The sequence below is a fragment of the Mixophyes fleayi genome, chromosome 4, assembly GCF_038048845.1.
Source record: "Mixophyes fleayi isolate aMixFle1 chromosome 4, aMixFle1.hap1, whole genome shotgun sequence".
In the NCBI taxonomy this organism is placed as follows: domain Eukaryota; kingdom Metazoa; phylum Chordata; class Amphibia; order Anura; family Limnodynastidae; genus Mixophyes; species Mixophyes fleayi.
In genome coordinates this window covers 251,060,712-251,088,244 of record NC_134405.1, presented here as the reverse complement: position 1 = coordinate 251,088,244, position 27,533 = coordinate 251,060,712, and the positions used below count along the sequence as shown (strand labels likewise).

The following is a 27,533-nucleotide window of genomic DNA, read 5'->3' as shown; positions in this document are numbered from 1 at the left end:
CATTCATTCCATGATTATTTATAAATATATAAAATGCAAACGTAAACTAAATGTTCACCTAGCAAATACAGTTGTTTTGGTCTGGCCATCTATGTAATCTTGCTAGAAAAGCTTTCCAGTGTTGTGTCAGATGCTTGTGAGGTTCCAATACAGTCTGTCAGTGATATGTGGAAGTGCTATTTAGTGAATGCATGTAGAAATACTCAGGCGTGAAAACACACTAATGATATGGTTAGTGATACAGTACTTCATATGTAAAAGATTTGAGAATTTATTGGATGAAATCAGAGCATTTACAGGCATATTACATTTTTAACCTATACCAATTTGAAACTGTACCTTTTGATGAGCCATCTGACAAATAGCCACTCCATATCCATTACGTTCACAAACTCAACCATTTTCTTTAGTTATTTTTGCTGTCAGCAACGGTATGTGTGCATAAGTATCTATATAAATGCAGTGCATCCCTAATCCTAGGGACCTCCAACAATGACCATTGACAGCGTAAATATTAGGCTTTTTTTAATCTAACCACATTCATATAAATAAAAAATAAAAAAAAGAGGGAAAACGTACCTGTTTAAATTATTGCTTTGTTTTAAAAAAACAAAATAGAAAAGGGATAATTTACAAACTTTCACAATTGTGTGGAAACCCACTAAGTGAGGTCAAACAATGTATTTTTTGTATATGTCAATCCAGGGCAAAGAACTCAGACAACTTCAGTAGTTCCTCTACCAGATTCTATCAACTGTTACAAATAAAAAAAGTAGTTGCAACTTATATTTACTTATAATATTTCCACACCACCCACCTTAAAATCAATAAAAAACTGTAAACCTGTTTAGTACCAAAACTAATAAATAGAAGTAGGTCATAAAACTACAACAAAATAACAGATTTAAAGGAATTAATTTTCCTTTACTGTAGTAAGCCCTTGATCTGGCCAAAGTCAAGCAAGTGAAGGTAAGGGAAAATTGTGACAGTCAAGCTCCAATATAGAAAAGGAAAATTGTACAAAATTTTTTTTCCTGTATCGGCACATAGTGGTGGTCACCCATGGTATCTTCATAAACCGTTCAATAATAAAGATGGAAGATGATTGCCCATGCAGAAGAAAGAGTAGCAGGTAAAATTAATTGTGACATGAATGAACTTGCATGGAATAAAAGCCATAAGCTTTCTCAATACATGCGTATTTGCCATCGATATTAATCCTTCAGAAACCATTAAGCCTTTATTTTCCCATTGAGATGAACCAGGAAGGAACCCGATCTCTTGAAACCATGAGCATGTCGAAGTCATATAATTGTATGAACAAAAGTATATTGGTTAATATTGTTTTACCGTGCAATCGCGATCAGTATGCCACGCTACACGTGGCATGTCGCGATCACGCAGTAAAATACGCACGCACACTCTCACCATTCTTATTTAGTTATTAATATAATTCATATTTATATTAGTTCTATTCCACAGTTATTTATGAGCAGATAGTATTTCGTTTATTAGTTTATATATTATGATTATATGTACACTTTAGTGTTATTTGTGGTTCAGGTTACGGGAACTGTGTCATGTTTAGTGTCATTTTAATCCCCTATTCATCAGCAGTTGTCCGGTTTTTTCGCCGAAGAGATCGCACATTGCATACTCTAGTTAGTGATGTTAGGGAATAAATACTTAGGGGCATATTCAATTCCGATCCGATCCGCAGTAACGCGCGTTACCGCGGAAAATGCGTAGTACTGCCGGTAATACGGTACCGTATTACCGGCAGTACTACGCATTTTCCGCGGTAACGCGCGTTACTGCGGATCGGATCGGAATTGAATATGCCCCTAAGTATTTATTCCCTAACATCACTAACTAGAGTATGCAATGTGCGATCTCTTCGGCGAAAAAAACCGGACAACTGCTGATGAATAGGGGATTAAAATGACACTAAACATGACACAGTTCCCGTAACCTGAACCACAAATAACACTAAAGTGTACATATAATCATAATATATAAACTAATAATAAACTAAATACTATCTGCTCATAAATAACTGTGGAATAGAACAAAAATCCACGTTATTGCGGTACCGCGGATTAGGTTCGAGGCCGTTCCGGCGCGATCCCGCGGAACGGGATCGGAATTGAATATGCCCCTATAAGTGATACTGACTATAAAATGCTAATAGACTAGTTGAAAACTGGAAACTTGGTGGAAAAAAAGTCGGAGCACAACCCCTGGAGAGATGACCCCCACCTTTGGATATTTTGGTTTGAACTGGCCTATGACCTGCAGCACCTTCCTGATACCTGGACCAATAGAAGCAAGCCACACCATCTGCATTGTTTTCACTGTAACACTGAGTGTATATAATACAGCTCTAACTGGTACCAAGGCAGTCATTCTCTGACCACAGTATTCTGGAGTGAAGTACTGTTCGCTGATACCAGTGGGAGCACAGCTAGCGCAAGTGAGCGCAGCGGTATGTATGCATCTTTTGGTATTGGCTGTACTGTATTATAATTATGTATTGAACTGCTAAATATTGCATCTGCTAAAATAAATTACTTTCTGCTCTGGAAACACAAATCGCTTATGCAATGCTTATTTGAAAACGATAGCATTACTTTAATAAGCATTTTCCATGAGCATTTTCACTAGAGCTACTTGTAATAAATCCATCAAAAGAACTTAAAAAAAAATATAAGATGAGTGGGGTATATTCCTGTGCAATTCAGTTATGCAAAGATCTCTTCTATAATTTATTTTGCTTTGAACTCGGCATCAATGAAATTCTAGGTAATAATGTCTGGTAATTAGTATCTAGTACCAACCAATGCTGGGTTGTGCAAACCAAGACTTTAGTCTGTACCCTACTTGGGGGCTTTTGGGCATTGTGTATATAACGGAAACTTGTTATTGTCTTCTCTAGCACTTCTCTAGAGGAAAGGATTTCTCTTGCTGACTTAACCTATGTCATCTTCTGACAAGATAACTCATCATATCTTTTAGGATGAAAACTGCCATTTCCTCAGTAAAAAACACATAAGGTTACAAGTTTTTAAATAAAAACTATCCAACTTGGCCCAAATATAGCTCACCCTGAAAGAGTAACTGACAAAAGGTTGGTTTTGTTATGTGTCATCGTTGTGTCATCAGCAAGCAAATGTTTAGGCCACAGACTTCCACTGCAGACAGGGGCACCAATTTAGTGACAATCTTAAACCCTTCATGGCAGCCTTATAATTTAGACCCTCAGTAAAATCATCTTGGTCAATAATATATGTTGCAGAGAGCTGATTCCACATCACATCTCCAAAAAAGTATTCAATCTAGCAAGCAACAGGGTAGGAATTGCAGGACAACATGCTTTTCTAGACACTATATAAGTTCTATGAAGCACAACAGTTAGTCTCCTTACAGTTGGAAAGTGCCTCCTTTATCAGCAGGTAATATCTTTCTTTCAACACGTATAATCAATGCATCTATCTTTCTAAGATTAGCACAGTGTTTTAATAGCTCCTCTTTCAAGGATTGCAAGCTATCCATTCCATTGGTTTAAAACAAATTGAGTAGGCAGTTGTCAGAATGGTAGCTGGTAAGACAGTTGTAGACACACAATACAAGTATTTTTGAGGTAAAGCGGATAAGAGATGGAGTGGAACAAGGAAGTAGGATCAAGATTGGGTTTTTCAAAAATGGGTGAGACAAGAGCATATTTGATGAGGAGACATTACCAGTGGAGAGGGATAAGTTGAAGAGATGGGCAAGGTGGAAGAAGGCGATGGAGGAGAGGAATCTAGGGAGCTGCGAGGGGATGGGATCCAGGGGGCAGGTTGAGAGGTAAGAGAACAAAAGAAGAGAATGGACTTCTTAGCCCGTGGTAGAGAAGAAGGAGCACATAGGATAGTGGCTGGAGGGCAGGGGTGGCAGAAGAGTGGTGAGAGGAGGAGATTTAGTCTCTGATGGAATCAATTTTGGAGGTGAAAAAGAAGTCAAATTCAGTGACAATGAGGGACAAGGGGAGGTGTGGGATGGCAGAGCAGGGACCTGAAAGTGGCAAAGAGTTGACGGAGTTTGGAAGACAGAGGAATTGAGAGACTTGAAGAACAATTGCTTGACTGAGGGCGCAGCTGTTTGAGGAGCGGATGAACTTGAATTGAAGGAAGTCTGCCAGGGGTGTGAAATTTCCTCCAGGAGCATTCAGTAGTGTGTGAGCATTTTTGAAAGAATCTGGTAAGTTTCAAGTGCCATAGCTGCGGTTTGGAGTGTTGGAGGCAAATAGAGGTGGTGGGGCCAGCAGACTTGAGGGCTAGAAGTGAGGGTGGTGGTTGTAGTGGGAGGCAACCTGGTTGGGACAGGCCAGGGTGGTTATAGGGGAGAGAGGAGAGTTTCAAGTGAGAAGAAGACAGCATGGTCAAGGGTATCAAGATTACGCCTAGTAAGGAAGGGTTAGGGAGAGGCAAAGGAAATGAGGAGTGTGTGAAGGAGAGAAATGGTGGTCAGAAAGTGGTAATGGAAAGTTGGAAAGTCAGAAAGAGCACAGACATGGGAGAAGACTAGTTCAGGGGAGTGACCAAGACAGTGGGCGGATGAGAATATCCACTGCGATGGTTAAAAGGAGGAAGAAAGAAAGGACAAGAAGTTTGATGGATGCCAGGTCAGAGGGGTTATCAATGGGAATGTTAAAGTCACCCTGGATGATGTAGGGGAGGTCTGAAGAGAGGTAGTGGGGGATCCAGTTACTTGGGTGTTTAATCTCAATCTCTGTGGATAAGGTGGATAAATCCAAACAATCCTGACAATTGAACTTTGAGGTAAAGTGCAAATTTTTCAGAGAACATGCATTTATTTCTTCTTTGGGACCTGTTAATATCTACGTTGTCAAGTGGACGATCTCTTGGAAGTTCCGACAACACAGCCAATGTGTTACAAATGTTATAATACAAATGCACTGTTCGGAGATCATTAAGAGTTGGACACCAATTTATTTTTGTGTAAGATATGATTTTCTGTACTGCATATGCAGTAGTGATAATTAGAGACACCCAAACAAGGATATTTTTTCGTTCAGGCTCTGTATGGTCCTGGTCATGTGTATTTATTCAAAGCTTATGCACCCATTTTAGTTACTCTCTAACAAGATACTTTGATTGTCACATGCAGTTAAACAAAACATAAGTGAATGACGATTTCAAAATTAATGGAGACAAGAAAAAGATTTCAGGAAATTCATGCTAATATAGATATAAGAATTTTAAACATGTAACCAGCCTGCCATGTAAACGTCACAAAATAGAACAAGTGGCTCAACTCCTAGAATCCAGATAAACATATTATCTGTGTGTTTTCTCAACATTTTTACTGCCTTCACATTAAATCATTAAACAGTTTGTTTTCATGTAAACCATTGTTCCAGAACCCATTAACAAGAAAATAGGTGCTGTAATCTATAGCAAACTAGCAGATTATTTCATTTTCTGAATCCAGTTTAAGGTGTACATTTCTCCTTTCTATTGGTTCCAATGACAATTTGCTTTTTCCACCCGTGGTGGGTACCACCAGCATATTTTGGATGCTGCCTACTTTGTTCACTTCTGTTCACTGTAAGTGAATGCAAGAGGGTAAATGGATTGTCCTCCATTGAAACACCCGAATACAGATGCAAGTGCTGGTTACATCCCTCATGTAAAATGTGATCCTGACCGACATGTGGGGTCACTGGCATTTTCTTCATGCCAGTGGGTAACCACCCTAAGGCTTGTAACTTGGTAATGGTATAGCAATATGACACTTCTAAATTTGCAAACATAGTCAGAAGAAAATGATCCATACTCCAAACGGGAAATTAGAAAATGCATTGACCACCCGTTACCCGTTTTTCCTTCTCCCCATTTGAAGTATGGGTTAAGCTTCAAATGCAGTCTGCAAATACACTCTCATCCATTTCTGCAGAATGTAAATGTTATTGCCATAATAATATATCAAATCTCAAAAGTGACATTAAGATTAATTGTAATAGCCTGGTTAAACAACAAAAATTGAAGGCTGTTTTAAACAGGCTTCTTTGTCCTGTGGTCTTCTTTGCCAGCTTGTCTGCTTTCTCTCTCTCTCTCTCTCTCTCTCAAGATATGTGAATGCCATTAAACCAAGCAAATTGGATTTTAAAATCGCTAGATACATTAATGAAGCCTTTTCTTGCTATTTCGTCTAACCTGCTAATCAAGTAATACATATGTAGTCTTTGGTAACACACACAAAAGACATTCTAACGTATGCGTTTCCAAGGAGGTGGTGGGTGTGATGTTAGTTTTGCTTCACCATGGGGAAAAAAATAGATTTGAAAAGAAGCCGCTCTATACATAATCAACCTAACAATCACTGAATAGTGTTTAATTGCCAACCCTGTACAACAGACGCAGCAAAAAAAACAAAAACAAAAAAAAAAAACACCGGAATAATTTTTGTAATCATGTTATTAGAAACTTGCAACACCAAACATTTAAGGCTAGTCATCGTATATGAAAAAGTGTGTGTATATAAAATACTACTGTATGTGTGTTATATTGTGGGTTAATTATCAAAATAGCAAGTTATAATAATCACATAGCATGCTATCACATTATGTGAAAACACACAAAGTTTTGTTATTAATAAACATTTTCCTGCTTGTCATGGGAGAAGGAAAAGAAATGCATTAGATCTGCACAAGTGGGGAAAGTATGAAAAATAGTGTGCAATTATTTGGAAAATTTAAGACAACTGGTGCAAAAGACAAATATGGCATTGCCGTGGCAACTAGATTCTAAATGTAATAAAAGAAAGCACCTTACAAAGAAAATAATCCATATGAAATTAAATGGGAGTACAGTTGGCCTGTTTTATTTTAGAATGTAGATCTAATGAATATGTTCATGAAAGTGAACCCCAACAGCTTCTATTATTGTAAATGTATAAAAACAGCTATTTCCAAAATACACTTAGTATTTACACTCCTAACGTTGGGGGCGCTCACCTTCATCTATATCAGGGGGCAGACCACCCACAAACACTTTTCGGGAATATCGCTCCACTCGTTCACCATTCTGATGTGGAAAGCAGTGAGGAGATCCCAAACCGCTGTGCAGGGTTTGATCGCTTCGACCATCATCCAAGAAACCATCTTCCATTGGAAATAGAGAGGATTGGCCTAGAAAAAGGAAGTAAAAAGGATATTTAACATTAAGGTAAGAAAATAAGTATGCAGCTAAAATAGCACATACATGGACTTAAAATGCAACAGAAAAAGATAAAAACCATTTAAGTTTGAGAGACAAACTCAGATTCTACATTTAATCAGGCTGGGGCTCCAGAGCAAAGAGTAGAAGCAGAATATTCTGACACTCATAAAATATCCCGGAGTAGTGATGCTTGAGCATCATGCCATTTCATGGGATTGAGGGCTGAGGAACACAATGTATTGGTAAAATTTAGGGATAGAGGGACAGGGGTAGGAGTGGGAAAGTATGTAGTGCTTTCTAAAAAGTAATGAATATGCCCATCTATGTGAAAATTTATTTTAACTTCGTATTTCACATAAACCACCATGCCTCTCTGCAATTGATAAGATACATCATGCTAATTGCTCTGGGGGTTTAAAAACCAGTACTCATAGGTTGGGTCCAGATTGTACATGTTGCACATACAGTATTGTAAATGTGTAAATATAGAATAACTTTAAATATGAAAAGGTAAGAATTAAATACATTCTCTAATCAATTACCAAACACCACAACCCTCTATTTGGCAGCTAATTGGCCAAAAAGTTTTAAAAAAAAAAAAAGCCAGCAAGAAAAGGGGACAAATAGAGTCCCTAGTGTCTATGCTCTTTAGGTCTGTTAATTTCTATGTTGAATGCAACGTCTATATACACGGTCTACATTTTAAGATAGGCTTGCTCTCCTTGCTAAGCAGAATAAAATTCAGGAGTGATTAAACTTCTACATATATAGACTAGGAGTCGGCGCTTAAAAAAACTCATCTTGCACCCAAAATCAGTTACCTATAATGGCTCATCAACACTGATCAGCCACAACATTAAACCCACCTAATATTGTGTAGGTCCCTCTTGTACCACCAAAACAGCTCTGACCTGCTGAGGCATGGACTCTACAAGACCTCTGAAGATGTCCTGTGGTATCTGGCACCAAAATTATAGCAGATGATCCTTTAAGTTGCAAAGTGGAGCCTCCATAGCTCAGACTTGTTTCTCCAGCACATCACACAGATGCTCAATTGCATTGAGATCTGGGGAATTTGGAAGGTAAATCAACACCATGAAGTCTTTATCATGTTCCTCAAACCAATCCTGAACAATTTCTGCAGTGTGGCAGGGCGCATTATCCTGCTGAAAGAGGCCACTGCCATCAGGGAATACCATTGCAGTGAAGGAGTGTACTTGGTCTGCAACAATATTTAGGTATGTGGTATGTGTCAAAAGAATTACATGAATGCCAAGACCCAAGGTTTCCCTACAGAACATTGGCCAGAGCATCACACTGCCTCCACCGGCTTGCCGTCTTCCCATAGTGCATCCTGGTGTCATCCACATGATGTTAAAAAAACAAAAAACGTGATTCATCAGACCAGGTCACCTACTTTCATTGTTTCATGGTCCAGTTCTGGAGCTCAAATGCCCATTGTAGGCACTTTTTATGGTGAACAGGGGTCAGCATGGGCACTCTGACTGGTCTGCAGGTTGCACAGCAAGCTGCAATGCACTGTGTGTTCTGCAACTTTCTATCATAGCCAGCACTAATTTTTCAGCAATTTGTGCTACTGTTGGGTTGGACCAGACAGACTAGCCTTCACTCCACACGTGCATCAATGAGCCTTGGGCATTGATTACTACCAATTAATCAAGCAAAACATATAAGAGGTCTAAGAGGAAGTGATGGACAATATTTTGAGATATACCAAGGGGTGATTGTGTTGGGGAGTTTGCAGCTGAGGAAGAGGAAGAGGAAGTAGTAGTAGTAGTAGTAGTAGTAGTACTACTACTAGCGGTGGTTTAGCGTTCATTAGGAAAAATCAGCCAGAAAAAATTCATTATGGACACCCACTGACTCAGATTTTCTTGAAACTTGCTACACTTGATACTACCACATATCTATATTGATGTAATGAATAATTCATTTCTGTGTTGCGTACACAAATGCTACGTCATGCTCCAAATCATCACACAAGACACAAACTTATGATGAACAGGTCATCAGACTGCGGAACATGAGCGTAGATTAAAGCTGGGCGCAGTGTAAAACTATTGTTCGTTCAAGGATACCCTTGAACTTCCTCCTGAATCAAGTAAGAACAGTTTTCACAAAAGTCCAGGAGAACAATAGCTGTATCAAGTTCAAGGTTGGCCTTCATTTATTTTAGAAAGTTTGATTGTGCCTTAGCAGTAAATGAATGAGGGACAAATTTTTCTATTTTCCCCGATCAAAGATTCTAAATATTCATCAATTGTTGCAGTGCATCTCACCATCTCTGTTCTGTCAGTAGATTTTGAGAATGCCGACAGCTACTATTGTTTCAGAAATTACAGAAAAGCAATCAAGAGAGGCAAGTGGGCCTTATAGGGGTAAATTTTATGAGGAAATTAATGGTGGTGTTTAAAGTTTCAAAAGGGAAACACCTGGTGTGCAAATTATAACTAATTATTTTTTGTTTTTAAAAGAGAAAATTTTAATTAAACATTAAAAACTCATAAAGGCAATCAAAATCCCGTTATTTTTCTAAAAAGGGACGTTAACTACTCTGCCCTTAGGTTGATAACGCTTATTGAACACAAGAAAAATAAATAAATATATATAAAAATTTGATCTTTGTGAAATTGCATCTTCACTAAAATAAAAATATAATTGTGCAGAAGCACTCAGAAAATAATTCTCTGTATAACTGATTGTTCCACACAAAACCCAATCCTGCATGTAAAATACTGTGTGGCATATAGGACGGAGTTGAGTTTGCAAGAATTCAGAGAAAGTCATACTTTGCAGAAATCTCAGCTTGGATAGATATAGCAGGTAACTTGCTTAATACTAACACAGACATTATCAGAGTCTTATGCAAATAGGACTATACTAATGGGATCAGAGGGCAAATATTTACAAACCATAGGATCAAACTTAGTTTAAGGTTTAAAAAAAATAGAAGGGACAAAAAGAAAGCTATATTACATGCATTAATAAAAGAATACATGCTGGGAATGGAGAAAGACACCAGAATGATATACTGCTCAGAAAATCACAGTTCAAAATGAGTGATAAAATCAAGTGATATGAGAAAATTAAGAAAAACAACCAACTCTAGGGAAACAGGCAGAGAAAAAAAAAAGTATATTTATATAACATTATGGTCCGGAAGAGGTTTTATTAATAAAAGAGTGAATTGTATTCATTAAACAACAACATTGTGGAAAAGTTACAGTAAACTTGAAAAGGAATCAAAATTAGAGACTGGCTCAGGTTAGCTGGCTGTAATTATCCTTTTCAAATCAAGAATATATGTACATAAGTCTCTGATCTTCAGTCTCATGTGTGTTCTTATACACGAGACCGATCTTCTGGCAGCTCCACAGAGCAGCATATTATGGACCTTGACATGATCAGGTTGCCAATCACTGCTGTGGAAGTTCACAGTGCAACTATTGGGGTGTGAGATATTCATCATTAATTTATTTTGCTGGGAAATGGTTGGGCTATTTATTTGATAATGAGGAATTTAATTTAATACATTTATGGTGAGGTGATAGGAATATTAATTTAATGCTGGAATGATGTGGGGACTCCTAATTGAATGTGGGGCTTAGTTTAAAGAGGAGGGCTATTTGCTAAATAATTCGCATTCCTGTTTAACAAAGATAGAAACAAGTCTAAAAGTACTGCACTCCTGCCACCACACTTCATAATTCCAACAATGACTTATAGATAAGACCATAGATTTTAAGCGAGCAAGGCCTTCTTTGTCTGTCTTACCAAGTATTGTTGTATTACAGCGTTTGTCCCCAATTGTAAAGCGTTAGGTAATTTGCTAGCGCACATATATATATATATATATATATATATACACACACACACACACACACACACACACAATGATAATTTGCTACTACTCTTCTATTGTCCTTAACCAGCAGAAGACCTGTAATAAAATGGAAGGAAACAGAACAAGAGATCGCAACTAGTATGGTATATTATACTCCTATCTTAAGTACTTTGTAAAGTTGAAAAAAAGATGTTCATCTGTAATAAAATATCTTAGACGGTTACTTCTTCTCCTTTGCTGCAGAACAGAACACAGTCACATAAACCCCACAAATTATTTAATGTTTGGGAGGAAATAATATTTATATCTAAAAAATAAGCCTATTACCGACGGGGCAGGTTGGGGAAAAAATAGGTCTATTTATTTAATAGGAATGCTATTAATTTAAGGTCAGGACTGGATAGGGAAAATAGATCTATTTTTAAAATGTGAATGCCATTAAATTATTGTTGGGGCTGGTTAGAGGGAGGCCTAGAGTCATTGCTAGGCATTCCATATCTCATATCCTTTTCCTCCCAAACAGGATCCCAACATTCCAGGTTCCAGACAAGCAGCTACTGAGCTAAAGACACCAGCAGCAACAAGTAGTGAAAGCTGCGAGAACAGTAGGAGAGAGCAGGACAGTCTGGATGGGTACATTGAGAATCAGATAATGGTGGTATGTGGACGGCAGTTAGAGTAAACTGTACAATGGCTCAGATCTTTGCCCAAGCTCTGAAATTTTCATATTCTCACAAATGAAAAGCATTGGATATTTCTGAATACATCACAGTAGCGCAGAGGATCGACTTCACACCTATAACAGGACTGTTATAGGGTCTACTGAGCTACCATCTCTGCTCAGCTACTGGAGCCTCTGATCTCAACTGTTTTAATATCTGAACTGTTCAGCTGCTCACTGAGCTCAATTGTGATTGCTGCTGCCATCTCTGTTTGGCTGCAGGACCCTTTGCACCCAATGGTCTGTATCTTAGACCTCCTAGTGTTAGAGCTGCAGAAACCACCTACACTATTAACGCCAGTCAGGGGGCAGTTAAGTATCCTTCACTTCCTCCATTGCCCTGCACAATATGGATCAATTGTTCCTATACACTCTCTTGTTACCTAGCCAATACACATTCATCCACATCTCTCAATCATGCACCTATTCAACTTATCAGATTCTTTCTCCTATTCACTTTCACAATACTTCTCTCCAAACTCCTCTCTCTATCATCTTATTACCCCCCTCCCACCCCTATTTATTGTTTCCCCTTTACTACTTCCCTCCTTGCTACTCCGAACCTACCAGCCTACATAAACACAAATATGCCTCATTACTCACACTAATGCACCTTCCAACCATCCCAATCTCCACTCAGCCACACTTGCTCTTCTTGTTTCAGCTGTGCCCTCTTACACAAAGTGTAAGCTCTCTAATGAACAGGTCCGCCATACCCTGTGTTTTCATATCTGTATTTATTTTGTTTTACCTTGTATGTTCCTGTTTCGTATATGTGCCATTTTACCTACTGTATGGCGCTGCAGAGCACTGTGGCTCCTTACAAATCTACAACAACAGTCCTGATACAGTTCCTACTTTGGTAGACTGTCCCACTCAGTTGGGGCAGTTGTGCAGTGTGAAGCAGGACATACCTCCCATCTCGTGAAGGGGAGCTCTAAAAACACACTACTGCAAACAGCATTGCCTGTGTACTTGTAGGGGATGGAAAGAGTTAGAATAGTACTGTTTAAAATGATAGTTACACCTTTTGTATACTGGCCATGTCCACTAGGGTGGTGAGAAACCCCACCACCAGAAGCCCTGTGTTTGTCCCGAGTGCCACTTAATAGAACCACCATGTGCACTTTATGAGAGATGGCTCTTAGTGCACCACTACTCTGCTGGATTACTGCTCACAAATAAGGAGCTATATGCACACTAAAGTCACCGTCTTGTGTTGGGAAAGGTCTGTCACACACCACACTGTCACTCAAATCAAGTTTATCAACTAGCTAACAGCCTTCTGCATTCAGTAAGATGTGAAGGGCTTTGTCCTGTGTTATTAACAGGATATATTTACTCTTTTTAAGTGAGGATTGTTCTAATTATTTTCTACATATACTCAAAAGAACTTATAAAGCACACATTTGCTTATAAAGAACCTAATTTATCTGTATATTTCCATTGAAGTTCAAATATCCTTAGAAAATATGTATGTAGGCAATAAGAGTGTTGTACTATGCTGTCTTTGCCCGACATGTCAGATTAGTTCTACTTATGGGTGCATCATGATATAATTAGTAATAACAATTTACAAACAATTGTACGTCTGTCAATAGATATAAAAAAAAAAAAAAAAAAAAAAAAGGATGTCCAGTGTCCATGGGAAACATATCACCCACTTTACAGCTATCTTAAATATATTCAGCATATTTTTGATATTACTAGCAGCTTGTGTTAGAAACTATATGCAGCAGTTTAACCCCTTCAGTGTTAAGGGTGAGTAAATTTCAGAGTACACATATACTACTAAAGTGCTATAGATAAGCCCCACTCATCCTTGGCACACAATGTTAAAATAATAAAAACAATCATGCTTACCAGTCCCCTTAAAAGAGTGTGGCCTGTGGTAGTGACAGCACTTTATTACATCACCATGTTGGCACTCAGCCACTGCACTACAGAAAGAGCCTGTAGCCCTGAGAAGTTATTGTTTGGCGATCACCAGAAAAACCACCCTACAGTGCAGAAAGCATTAAGAGGTTATAACGTCCAGGTTTCTAACATATTGGCTCAAAAAACGCAGGGGTCCTTTCATGCAAAAGTGTGACAGGGAGCGGTATAGACTGAAGTTCATTAAATACCCTGGCCGTAATGCTTTCTCTGGATGCAGAGAAGGCCTTTGACTGAATTACCTGGAAACTCTTCGGAAAATTCAGATTTTTTGCAACTTTTTCATGGTATCGAGGCTTTATATTCTAATCCCTCTGCTAGGGTTTCGTTGATAGAGTGCTCCCTTCCCCGATGTCGATCACCAACAGCACTTGTCAGGGATGCCCTCTTTCCCCTCCCCTGATCTTTGCCCTTGTGATCGAGCCCCTGACGGCTAAAATTCACTCCTCCCCGGATATCGAAGGTGTCACAGTTGGCTCTAACAAATATAAAACTTAATTTATTCGCAGGTGACATCCTCCTTACACCAACTTCCACACCACATTTCATTACCAAACCTGTTTGCTACCCTCACTATTTACAGTTCCATCTCTGGTTACAATATATACCTCTCTAAGACTGAATAACTCACTCTCCATGTGCCACCCCCAACTTAAAAGCAGGTTTAACTACTCCTGGCGACAGTCCAAATTAAAATATTTAGGCGTTTTTATTACTTCCAGTTATGACTTTATATGCAGAAAACTTTCCCACTATAAATCAAAACAATTAAGATGGATCTGCTCAGGTGGCAAAAACTAATCATCTCCTGGCTGGGTAGGATAGACTTTCCCAATGCAGGTGCCTAGGTCCACCTTAATCCAACTACAATGCTGGTTCTCTCAGTTCGTGTGGAAGCATAGACCTCCATGTCACTAGTTTTTCCACTCTGTGAAGGGCGACGTATAGAGGTGGCAGGGTCTCTCCAAACATCCGTTTGTATTATATTGCTACCCACTTGAGCCAAGCTGGGGCGTGGTTTACAAAAAGCCAGGGTCCTCGGTGGATTGATCTGGAGTCCTCCTGCTGCAGCACCCCGTCCTTGAGTTCAACATTAGGGGTATCCATGGGCAACAGGTCTCTCTTATTGAGATCTCACCCAGTTGTCTTCTTCACCTGTCACATATGGGACTACTGCAAGATCCACTTTGAGACCACCTTGACCATTTCCCTATACAGCTTCTCTGAAACAATCCCTCCCTTACCCCGTTATGCAATGCCTCTTTCAATTTAAGGTACAGCAGGAGAAGGATATCAAGGCTGTGAGGGATGTTTTGGACGAGGACCAATGCATTTCATTGATGCTGCGGAGAAATTTGACTTCCCTACTATTAGCCCATTCGCTTACCTCCAGGTGAGACACTATCTCGACTTCCTTCCTAAGCTAGATATCGAGTCCTCACACTCCCCTGGAGTCTCTATGTGTACAATCTACTTTGCAGAGAGGAACGATCTCTATTTTATATAATATTCTCACCTCCACCAAGCAACCCGACACCCTCATCCATGAACTCGTCTAATGGAAGGCTGACCTGGGCAGACCGCCAGATAAGGATACTTGGGCGACAATTAAAAAGAGGGTCTCTAAGACTTCCATATCATCCCTGGTCAAGGAAAATGCCTATAAAATGTATTACCGCTGGTACATGGTTCCTACCCGGCTGAAAAAAATCTACGGGTTCACTTCAACTTGTGTTGGAGGTGCTGTGGGGAACAGAGTTCGTTCCTCCACATCAGGTGGTCTTGCCCAGGGATAGCTCCCTTCTGGGGTGACGTGGCCACTTAGTGATTAGTGATGTCACCACCGTAAATGTCTCTTAGGTGCCCATGGTCTTTTCTCCTTGGTTCCCCTATTGAGGTCCTGGACAAATACTCAGAGAAACTGGCTGTTCAGATTCTCCTTTGCAGCCAGATGTCTGGTTGCGAAACATTGGAAATCTATAGTCCCCCCTTCTATAAAGCAGTTTCTTAATAAAATTGTCCATGGAAAGAATTTCAGCATATCTCAAAAAGACGACTCATTAATTATCCCAAATTTGGGGATACTAGTTCATTTACAAGTCTCACTGGCCCCAACCTACAACACGACCCAAATCAGATATCAGCTCTCTTTCTGTGAACTGTGCTGTCTAAGTTGAACGCCGCATATTGCTCCACTTTGTTTGTCCTCCGGTCGCCGAGAGTCCCGGGCTTGGTCTCAACCCCCCCTTTTTTTCCCCTCATTCCCCTCTTACCTTTCTTTCTTTCTCACTACCATATACAATGTCACACTCTTTCACATCTATAAGGCATTTCACTGGCACACTGTTCAATAATCCTTCTACCTATTTACAATGTGTAAACGCCCCACCTGGGTTGGTTCTTGATTTTCCGGTTTAATATTTATGATGTGGACAGCATGATTGCTCAGTGGTTAGCACTTCTGTCTCACAGCACTGGGGTCATGACTTCAATTCCCGACCATGGCCTTATCTGTGTGAAGATTGTATGTTCTCCCCGTGATTGCGTGGGTTTCCTACGGGTGCTCCAGTTTCCTCCCACACTCCAAAAACATACTGGTAGGTTAATTGGCTGCTATCAAATTGACCCTAGTCTGTGTGTGTATGTTAGGGAATTTAGACTGTAAGCTCCAATGGGGTAGGGACTGATGTGAGTGAGGTCTCTGTACAGCGCTGCGGAATTAGTGGCGCTATATAAAAAAATGGTGATGATGATGATGATGTAACTTATCAATGCCCTCTTGGTACAATATCAGATATCCGTTTATTGTGTGACAAAAATTTACAAATAAAACATGAAAGATTAAATGTAGTAAGGTTTTTCTGTAGACTTATTTCTATGGTGAAGGCTGAAAACAATGAGTTATCCTCGGGATAAATGAGGAGGAAAGACAAGGGCAGCAATAGGCACAGATGCAACAGCCTCCTCCACATTTACGCATTCACCCTCAGTAGCACTCTCATGTCTTTGCTTCCCTACGCTGTTTTAATTTTCATAAACACTGTAACAAAGATAGTCATTACCCATTTAAAAGGCCTACTGAAACAGAGTTTTGAACGCATGCACATGGAAACATTGGTGATATGTGGGGGGAGTGAAGGAAGCTTGATTTTTAAATAAAGGACGTTTGTTTTTTTACTTTAGCCTGCAGTGGAAAGCAAGAAGGAGTTACAAGTATATTAGCCAAAAAAGGCTTGACCCCTTAATCAAGGTCTCTCCATACTATTTCTATACATTTTATGCTTTTCATTCAAGGCAGTGCAAAAGAGTAAAAAAGTAAAAATGAAACCATTATCGTTTTCAAGTGCATAATTTTATTATGAAAATCAATGAATAGAATCCTGCATTTTGCTGTTTTTGAAACATGGGAAGAGGCCGAAGCATTAACCAGTAAGCTGCTTTTAGTTCACTTTCTTGCAATTTCAATCAAAAGCCCCACCCACTTGTTTCTCCATTTTAGGTAGATTTTAATTGTCATGTCAGGAGGTATAAACAAATTAATGCCATTTTCTGGAAATTCAAGGTATAGTTAGTGTGGCTAAACAAATGGCTGATATTGATGTTGGCATGTCACCATACCAAAAGTGCAAAGGATGAAAAAAGCTTCATCAACAAAGGGATTAAACTGTCCCAGGGTGTTAACACAGAAACAAGGAAGCGATTGATGTGCTAGCAGGAGAAAGTTCTCTTCAAATGCAAGGGTCTCTGCCCTGGGAGCCATAAAGTTCTTATAGTTGGGGGGGAGGTGCCATGGTAGCTAAATTATGTCATTATTCAATGTTAAAAGGATAGTCCCAGCTAAAATATATTATGGAGGTCCTGCATATAAAGAATAAAAGAAAAATACAAAGTTAAAAATAAGGTTTAAAGAGCAAGGGAAACAGAGTATGAGTTTTAAACTTCATCCAAATGTATGTGGCAAGACTAGCCATATCCTCAGGATTCACCCACACATTATCCCACATCCTTGCAATTTTAGTATACAGTACACAAGGATACAAAAAAATTACCTTGCATACATAATTGGTACAAGGTTCAAACTCTTGTTTTTATTCTACAAAAACATGTGTATCACATAAACACAGCTTTAGCAACAGGGATACTCAGACAATTTAACTTATTGTTGAAATGAATCAGACCTAAGGTTGCAGCTAAATTAAGACCAATATACATACACACATTATATATATATATATATATATATATATATATATATATATATATATATATATATATATATATATATATATATATTATATATACACACACACACACACACAGACTTTCAAGCACTGCAGTGACGGCCAGAGAGGGGAGTGCAGTTGGCACTGGTAGTGAAAGCAGGACTAAAGGATGAAACTCCTGCCCGGTGGATTAAAATGAATGCAGCTGCTGAAAGCAAGGCCAGTCCAAATGAAAGCTGTTTACAACACATCACCATAATAGCAGCTTGAACAGTGAGGATGGCCTGGGTCTGCCAGTGCAGGTAGCTCTCTCCCCCAGTCTGTCAGAACTGCCAAAGCTGCAGCTGCATTCCAGCATCAGTAGTGGTTCTGCAGGTGGAGACTCACAGCACTGGGGTCATGGTTCCATTCCCGATCATGGCCTTATCTATGTGGAGTTTTTATGTTTTCCCCGTGTTGCATGGGTTTCCTCTGGGTGCTCCGGTTTCCTCCCACACTCCATAAACATACTAGTAGGTTAACTGGCTACTATTAAATTGACCCTGGTCTCTTTTTGGGTCATGATTTCCCTAGTGGCAACACAGAATCAAACGACATAAATCATCTTGCTAGTAAACACAGTTTTACTAGATGACAGTTTTGGAAACTGATCTGGTACTCATCACGGACATTATAAACATTATTAAAATGGATGCAAAAGCAGAAATATTACCTCTCCTTCGCCCATATGTCCTTGCTGCGTGTCAGAAAAAGAAAAGAACCTTTCAGACAATGTTATCATGATAAGAAAATCTAATTATATCCTTTGTACAATATCTCATTTACTTGGTTCTCAGAAATGACTGCTTTGCAATGATTCATTTATAACACTAGGTGCACATGTTATTCTTGTCATTGGATCGCTCTATCATATAGATAGATTTTTTTTATTTTTTTTAAAAACTAAGCTTTAAATACAGACATACATATAATTCATGCAAACTGGCAAAAACAAAAAAAGGGAGGGGAGAGAAAGCATACATTTGTTTGTACAATATAACAAAGGGAGAACAGACAGCTGTAGGTACGGAAATGTTTCATCAGTCACAAATGAGATTTGGGTATTGGAAAATACTAATTTTAATTGTGAATATGCATGCATTATATGTGCCCTTAGATAGACTACTCATACTTTTTTATGTACATTAAGTAAAAAGAAAATCTGAGCAGAGTTTTGTCTGTAAGACACAAAGCACTAGACACAAGTGTTATGTATGTAGCTGGCACTACCATGGGGTTAGAATTGTAACGCCAATTATACAATGTATTGTGCAATTGCAATTTTATAGAAGTCAAACAGAGCTAAATATACTCACACCCCCAACCAGCCACCTTCCTAAATCTCTATGCATCTCCCTGCTGCAGTTCATCTTGGGCTAAAAGCATTTGAAATTTTTTCTAAAACAATTGTTTAATATCCAATAGTACCTAGTTATTTCCAATATTATTTTGTCATTCATTATTGTGAAAAAGAAAGCACATCATCTTTTAAAACTGTGCTTTTATATATTAGTTTGTATATATCAGGACATAATTATCATAAATCTGTCTCACTACAATAAATCTATTATGTCACAAATTACTTGTAACAGGTTCGATTTTGTCATTGTGTATCAAAAAAATAAATCAACAAATATGGCATGTGTGAAGAACTAGTATATCGTTAGGCTAGGTACACACTGAAGAATTTTCTGACCCAACATGCTATCGACAACGATTTTACTAACGACTGATGATCCAATCACTCTGGCGATTCATGCGTACACACGGACACGATTTACCTTCAGATCTGAGCTATTCATCTGGTCCTCTAGTCGTTTAGAGAATGATAGCACAATAGTCACTCATACATTAATTCCTGTCACACGGATTAAAACTGCCTTGCTATAGCTATCCACGTCTTTCCAAATTTCAACAGCTTCTGTGACTTTGAAACAAAATTTTCAGTCTCCGAACAAACAATTCCATCTACAGCACTCTACATTTAAGTCACGGGAATATGTTTATTGCTGGTAACGGCTGAAAAGACCATGACTTTGTAAACTTTGAGATTGTGATCGTGAGTACACACACACACACACACACTACGTGATCAGATGGTGATTGGAACGAGATTATTAAATAGTACAACCAACCAATGAAACAACAATCGGCACTTTGGAACAATTGTCGTTCATCGTGTAAGTATACACACTAACACAATATGTGGTAGTTTATCGGTGGATTGGCCCGATAATCGGCTGAAAAACCTCCACGGTGTACCTAGCCTTACTGTAGATATAAAAAAAAAGTTAATCTGATCCAAGGGCTGCTAATCAAGGACATTTCATTGTTTGCACATTGGGAAGTGTTACCACCCCTATATACAAGTTGGTCAGTTTGGTCTGGAGCATTCAGGTTAGTGTTGACACCATGCCAAGGAGAAAGGCCATCTGCAATGATCTCCAAAAAACTTGTTGCTGTTCATTTGTCTGGAAAGGCTTTGAAAGATATTCCCAAACAATTTGAAGACTATCATTATTATACAGTAACAAACTATTACTTATATATTAATTACAAACAGAGAACATTGAAGACAGTTGCCAAGAAGTAGGTGTCCCAGCAAACACACCCAAGATCAAAATGTATGATGCGCCAAGAAAATGGGTCACTGCTCAGTGTGTGAGGGTGGGGCTCTGAGATGAACCAATTCGCATCAGCAACAACTGACTCCAGGCGTGCAATTAAACAGTGAACCAACAATTACCTAATGCAGGACAGCATACAAGGTGGTTTATGGAAATGTGCTTTCTGTGCACACCTTTCATTACATAACAGCGAAAACAAAAAATGCCATGTTTCCTTAAAAACCTAGAAACCACAAAAGCTTCACTTTTGTCTTCATACTGATATGTCTAAAAATACAATTGTTTCTAATATACTCAAATCATTTTACCATTTCTTCTGCTGCAACTTAGGGTCCATATGCAACTACGAATTTCAACACATTTGTATTGTGTACATAGCCGGATTAAGGGGGGGGCACAGGGGGCACGTGCCCCGGGCCCCCCTCTCTCCAAGGGCCCCCCGCTGCCGCATGAACTTTCCTGCTGTTTTTAACTGACAGCAACCGCTCCGGGCCCCCCTCTCTCCGCGGCTTCCCCCCGTCGCCCATATGACCTAACCTGCCCCTGCAGTCAGTTGCTGTCTGACAGCTCTGCCCATGATTTTTTTTTTTGCGGCTGCGGCGCGGTGGGGGGGGGGGGGGTCGGGGGGTTTGTGGGCGGGTTCTGGGCTGCTCCTCCTCGTTGGTGGGGGGAGCAGGGTAGCAAAAAAAAAAAGAGAGATTTACTCACCTGATCGCGGGCGCGCCGGCGTCCCTCCTTCCTCTCTGCTCTGTTAACACTGAATGACAGGCGTGACGTCATCAAGTCACGCCTGTCATTCAGTGAGGAGCAGCGCGGAGAGGAAGCAAGAAGAGAGAAGACAGAAGAGAGGAGAAGAAAAGAAAAGCTAATAGAAAGGTAAGTGAAAAAAGGGAATTAAGCAGAAAGGCAAACTATGAGGAAAAAGGAGATGAGAGAGGCACTATGAGGAAAAAGGAGATGAGAGAGGCACTATGAGGAAAAAGGAGATGAGAGAGGCACTATGAGGAAAAAGGAGATGAGAGAGGCACTATGAGGAAAAAGGAGATGAGAGAGGCACAGTAAGGAATAAGGGGAGAGAGGCACAGTAAGGAATAAGGGGAGAGAGGCACAGTAAGAAAAAGAGGAGTGAGACACAGTAAGAAAAAGAGGAGTGAGACACAGTAAGGAAAAGGGGGAGAGAGGCACAGTAAGGAATAAGGGGAGAGAGGCACAGTAAGGAATAAGGGGAGAGAGGCACAGTAAGGAAAAGGGGGAGAGAGGCGCAGTAAGGAAAAGGGGAGAGAGGCGCAGTAAGGAAAAGGGGGAGAGAGGCACAGTAAGGAAAAAGGGGAGAGAGGCACAGTAAGGAAAAAGGGGAGAGAGGCACAGTAAGGAAAAGGGGGAGAGAGGCACAGTAAGGAAAAGGGGGAGAGAGGCACAGTAAGGAAAAGGGGGAGAGAGGCACAGTAAGGAAAAAGGGGAGAGAGGCACAGTAAGGAAAAGAGGAGAGAGGCACATTAAGGAAAAGGGGGAGAGAGGCACAGTAAGGAAAAAGGGGAGAGAGGCACAGTAAGGAAAAGGAGGGGAGGCACATTAAGAAAAAGGGGGGGGAGAGGCACAGTAAGGAAAAAGGGGGGGGCACAGCATGAGAAAAAAGGGGGGAGAGGCACAGATTGAGGAAAAATGGGGAAACAGGTACAGTATGAGGAAAAAGTGTGGGAGAGAGGCACAGTATATAGAAAAAGGGGGGAGAGAGTCACAATAGTGGGGACTATTAATTTAAGATGGGGTAGTTTGGGGGTGAGTTTGGGGAGAATGAGGTCTCTATTAAATGTGCCTATGAATTATTAATGGCAGTGGCAGGTTCGAGAAATAGGTATATTTCTGAAATGCAAATACTATTAATTTATTGCTGGGGCTGTTTGTAGGGAGGGAAATAGGTTTATTTATTAAATATGAATATTATTATTTTAATGTTGGGGCTAGAGGAAGGCTTAATTATTAATCATGGGTGGTATTGATTTAACGCCGGGGCTGGCTGTAATTTTCTAAATGTCCCCATTTTTTTTCCAAATAGGTCCTCCAACATTCCAGGATCCAGACAAGCCGCAACTAAGGAAACCTGCAGCACAGGTGGTGAAAGTGAGAAGAACAGGTAGGAGAGAGCAGCAGAGTCTGTGAAACGTTGTTATTCTAGTGGGACAATCCTAATTTTTGGTGACTGTTCAATGGTGTACACAATGCAGGTCTTTTTGTCTGTAGGAGGGTGCATCAACACACCCATTAGCAATTTTGAATAAATATTGAATAAAATTGTAGTATATATATATATATATATAAAATGTATTAGTCAAAATTGGCGTTATGTTATCAATGTTTATTTATTTTTTTATGAAATAAGGTTTTATTGGGTTTAGAAAACACAGACAGGTTATAAATGCAAATCAAACACAATGGCATGGTAGGCTATTGACAATGAAAGACTGACATCATGGCACCAGGCCACAATATGCTTGAAGACCCTGAAAAGGGATACGCCAAACCATACATATAGCTGTTGAGCACCTCCTGACATGAAGCACGCATACAAAGACAAGGGGAAAAAAGGGGAAAAGGTAACCATTGGGGGGGGGGGGGAGCAAAAATCCTCATTAAAGACCTCAGTTTAAAGCAATGTTTATTTTTTATGTTAGTTTTAATGTGCGGTATCATTACTAGTTTTAATGTGTGGTGTCAATACCAATTTTAATGTGGTGTTTTGATGATTGTTTTAATGTACAGTATTTTAGTTTGTGGAAACAATGATTTTTCTTATGCAGACAACCTAGGCGAGCCCTCTGGGAGAGCTGTAAGTGTCATACTGTGGGCTGTAGGTGATGTAATGCAGGATGTGTCACTATGCCCTTAATTTTAGATCTTAGGGGCCCCCCCTATCTTAAGTGCCCTGGGCCCCCCAAAGCCTTAATCCAGCTCTGATTGTGTAATGCAGTGGTTCCCAAACTTTTGCAGTTCGCGGCACCCTTAGAGTCTCCAAATTTTTTCAAGGCACTCCTCCAAAATAATTATTGAGCAGTCCTGTTTTAGAAGTAGTTGGGTCAAAAAATTGTAATAAGTATTTAGGTCAGGACAGAAATACTTATTTAGTTGTATGCAAAAATGCCCCCTCTGCATCCAGACACTCTGCCCCCTCTGCATCCAGACACACTGCCCTCTCTCACACTGCCCCCTCTGCCCTCTGTCACGCTGTCCCCCCTCCTCTGCCCTCTGTCACGCTGTCCCCCCTCCTCTGCCCTCTGTCACGCTGTCCCCCCTCCTCTGCCCTCTCTCACGCTGTCCCCCCTCCTCTGCCCCTCTCACCCTGTCCCCCCTCCACTGCCCCTCTCACGCTGTCCCCCCTCCACTGCCCCTCTCACGCTGTCCCCCCTCCACTGCCCCTCTGTCTGCCACGCTGTCACACTCCCTCTCACTCCTCTGCCGCGAGCCAGCCATAGAAAAAACCAAAGAGCACATAAACTTACCAATCCGCGCGGCGCCGGGACCCAGCAGCCTCCTCTCTCCCACAGCTATCACTGAATATCAACGTCAGCGACAGCTGCGGGAGAGGGGAGTCTGCTGGGTCCCGGCGCCGCGCGGATTGGTAAGTTTGTGCTCTTTGGTTTTTTCTATGGCTGGCTCGCGGCACCCCAGTGACAGCACCGCGGCACCCCTGGGAGCCGCGGCACACACTTTGGGAACCGCCGGTGTAATGTATTAAAACATGGGCAGCTGAAAACATTTACAATGCACTTTGAACAGATTTAATTTGGTAAAACACAATCCGTTGCGGTGTATGAACACTATTATTAGTGATTTTATTTTTTTTAGATTTTTTTTTTCCAATTTGGGTTTCGTGCGTTTATTATGCAAAAGAAAAAATCCATGTAAACTGGATGGAAATTTAGGCACTTAATTTCTGGTTTGAAATTGTTGTAAAAACAGGTTAGAGTGTACTATAAATTATACCCCATTCATACTGCACCAAAATCTCGGGTTTTTGCCGGGGCGAGCTCAAACGACCCGGGTCTTGGTGCAGTATGAATGGTACAAGTCAAAAATCCCAGGTCTAAAAACCCGGGTCTTCAACCCGGGATTTATCGAGGGGTAATTCCCGGGTCGCCTGCACTATGAATGGTGCAGCCCGGGTTTTTCAACCCGGGTTGCACAGAAAACAAGCTGATTGGCTGTCTGCCTGTCTCTGGAGGATGATGTCATCGTTGGCAGCCCGTGGAAGAAAAAAAAAACCAGTCACCTTTCAATGACAGCACCATTTTTCAGCCAATGAAAACTGCTCTGGTGATGACTCCCACAAATTGCCAGGGCACAGACTTGTGCAGTATGAATGGGGTCAACCCGGGAAATTCCCGGGTCCGAGGTGCAGTATGAATGGTGTTTCTGAGCTGGGACGCTCCGAGCCCCGGCAAAAACCCGGCTTGAAAAACCCGGGATATTGCCGGGGCTGCAGTATGAAAGCGGTATTAGTAGTCTACAACCTGAGAAGGGGTTTTCCCACTTCAAATAACCTCCGTACTAAATTCTCTTTCCTTCCTAATAGCAGTACTTTGGTGAGTTTCCGTTCTCTGGCACTGCCAGCATTTACTCAAGTTCTCAGGCTTAAGCAATGTCCTGACACTCACGTACAGCTGGGTCCTCTGCCTTCCACACTGCTTGTGTCTTTCTGTAGCACCACAGTAGCTCTAATGCTACACACACACACACTATTTACAATGCGTTTAACTCAAGTAAAATGCATAGAAAACGCACTGCGCTTACATATGCATTCATTATGTTTTTTAAAAAAATGAGCATGAGACAAAACATGAAGTTGCCACCTTGTTCATGCCACATACACATGAAAATGCTTCTTAACCACATCTCATTGTAAATGCAATGGGATGAAATTGCTAAAAATGAAAAACATTGTTTTCAATGTCCTCATATCCACTAGTGATGATAGTCATCATATTCAGCAGCATTGCATTTTTTCTGAACACTGGCTGCTCCATTCAATACAAGTAACAAAATAAATTGCCTCCCGAATTCAAGTAACCCAACCACGTGTCCAACATGCTTACCATGCAATTTCACTGGTGTTTTAACTTATATTTTTAAACTCCTGCCCTTAAGCCCATAGGAGAAAACAGAGGCTTTGCTAGGCCCTTTCATCAGGGGGCAAGGTTCTGATTCGAAAAAACAAACTGATTTGTAGCAACATATTTGATCAATTTAAACTACTGCCGGACTGCAACATCACTTGTAAATTTATTTATATGGTTGTGGAGCTGGTACCCACATACTTACAGAAACACCTGATGCTAAAAGCAAATGATTTAGCAACATATTCCTCCTTTTCTGCTATACTGTATAGTAAATGTATATAAACAGGCTAGGTCACAATGTTGTTATGAAGGCTTAATACCGACTTGAAGTCTAAGACACTAAAAAGACTACCAAAAGTCAATCCCACTGCTATGTCAGAATAAGGCACATTATACACTCCTGACAGCATGTTGAAGCAAGACATAAAAAATATTACGGAGCACAAAAAATCCAAATATAGAAGCTGCCCAGCTTTTAAAACCCATTAAAGTAAACTCTGATCATACGACAAAATATTACAGTTTAGAGTGGGTTTTGGGACAAATCTTTTGCAATATAGATCTCTAGTACACTAAACACCAATTAAACAGAAGTTGGTGAAATGATCACTATTACAAGCTGAAAATAACTGCCAGACAATTAAATTCCTGGGTTTTGTCTATTCTGCCTGGAAGTCATGTGAAAAGCAGTTTTTTTGTCTTCTGTCCTAAGAACATCACTTCTATGTGACAACTGACATTTATCATATCAAATGGCTGTTTTTTCATTTTTATGTAAATGGTTTTCAAACAGGCTCATAGTGTACAACATATGGGTCACACATTTCATACTAAGCAGATTAGTGGAAAACTGGAAGTGAATGATTGTCAGGGGGAAATATTTGCAAGCTTTGCCCAAATATGATGCACACAGCATAAGGGCAGAAGACAATTATGGCTGTCTACAGGTAAATTATTTTATAATGGATATTGTAGAATCTTTTTTTTCAGTGTTCATAATATATAGGGAATTCACTGTTTTAGTTTTGAAAATTGCTTTGTAAGAGCAACATTAAAAAACTCAAATGCTTTGTGGACTGTAGAACTGAAATTAATGCACTGCAACTGTGGAAATGACTTGACATGTAATTGAATAAATACGAAAAAAAATGTAAAAATGTTAGAGCAGTCTTTGGTACCAGAATCAAATGCGATATGTAATAAAAACAAGAGCCACACTTCCAAATTCTTTAATTAATGGAACAAAATAACTAATACAATTAGATGCAATGTGAAAGCATTAATTCCAATATTAATTGTGTAAAAACACTTACACAACATATCTGAAACAGCATGTAAATTTGTAAGCTCACTCGCAACAAGAAATGTTATCCAGTACTGTTTTTAGCTTGGTCCCATAAAATCGACTTAATATAAAATACCTTGTGTTTCTGTACTTTGTTAAAACTGCAGAATAGGAGGGATAAAATAAGATTAGAGCTCACGCTATGAAGGTGTTGTCTAATAGGGGTGTGTATGTGTGTGAACCTACTGCATAGAGGACTTTGTGTATCACACTAATCTGACATCCTATCTTTGTTATTTCTGTAGGGAGAGGGTGCATGTTCTTGCATCCAATAAAAAGTAAAAAAGACCAGAATCCATGTAAAAGGGTTTGAAAAAGGTAACAATCATAGCTAGAACTCAACTCCTATCGCTACAAAGCCAGTGGGGTATATAATTATGATTGTAGACTTCTAAGACATTACAGTGCTCCACAGCACCGGCTAGTGTGGAAAACTGAAAT

At 39.9% G+C, this 27,533-nt stretch overlaps 1 protein-coding gene across 3 annotated transcripts in view; it reads right to left on the bottom strand.

Moving 5' to 3' along the window:
* CPEB4 (cytoplasmic polyadenylation element binding protein 4) overlaps window positions 1–27,533 on the bottom strand; it is a 71,986-nt gene that overhangs the window by 18,047 nt on the left and 26,406 nt on the right. For 2 of the 3 annotated variants that reach the window (XM_075209639.1, XM_075209641.1), the window contains 2 exons: window positions 18,680–18,703; window positions 7,019–7,192 (listed from right to left, as the gene is read on the bottom strand). In XM_075209639.1, coding sequence (XP_075065740.1) covers window positions 7,019–7,192; window positions 18,680–18,703 — 198 coding nt within the window. The remainder of the gene's footprint in view (window positions 1–7,018; window positions 7,193–18,679; window positions 18,704–27,533) is intronic. The other variant, XM_075209640.1, reaches the window with a different exon arrangement.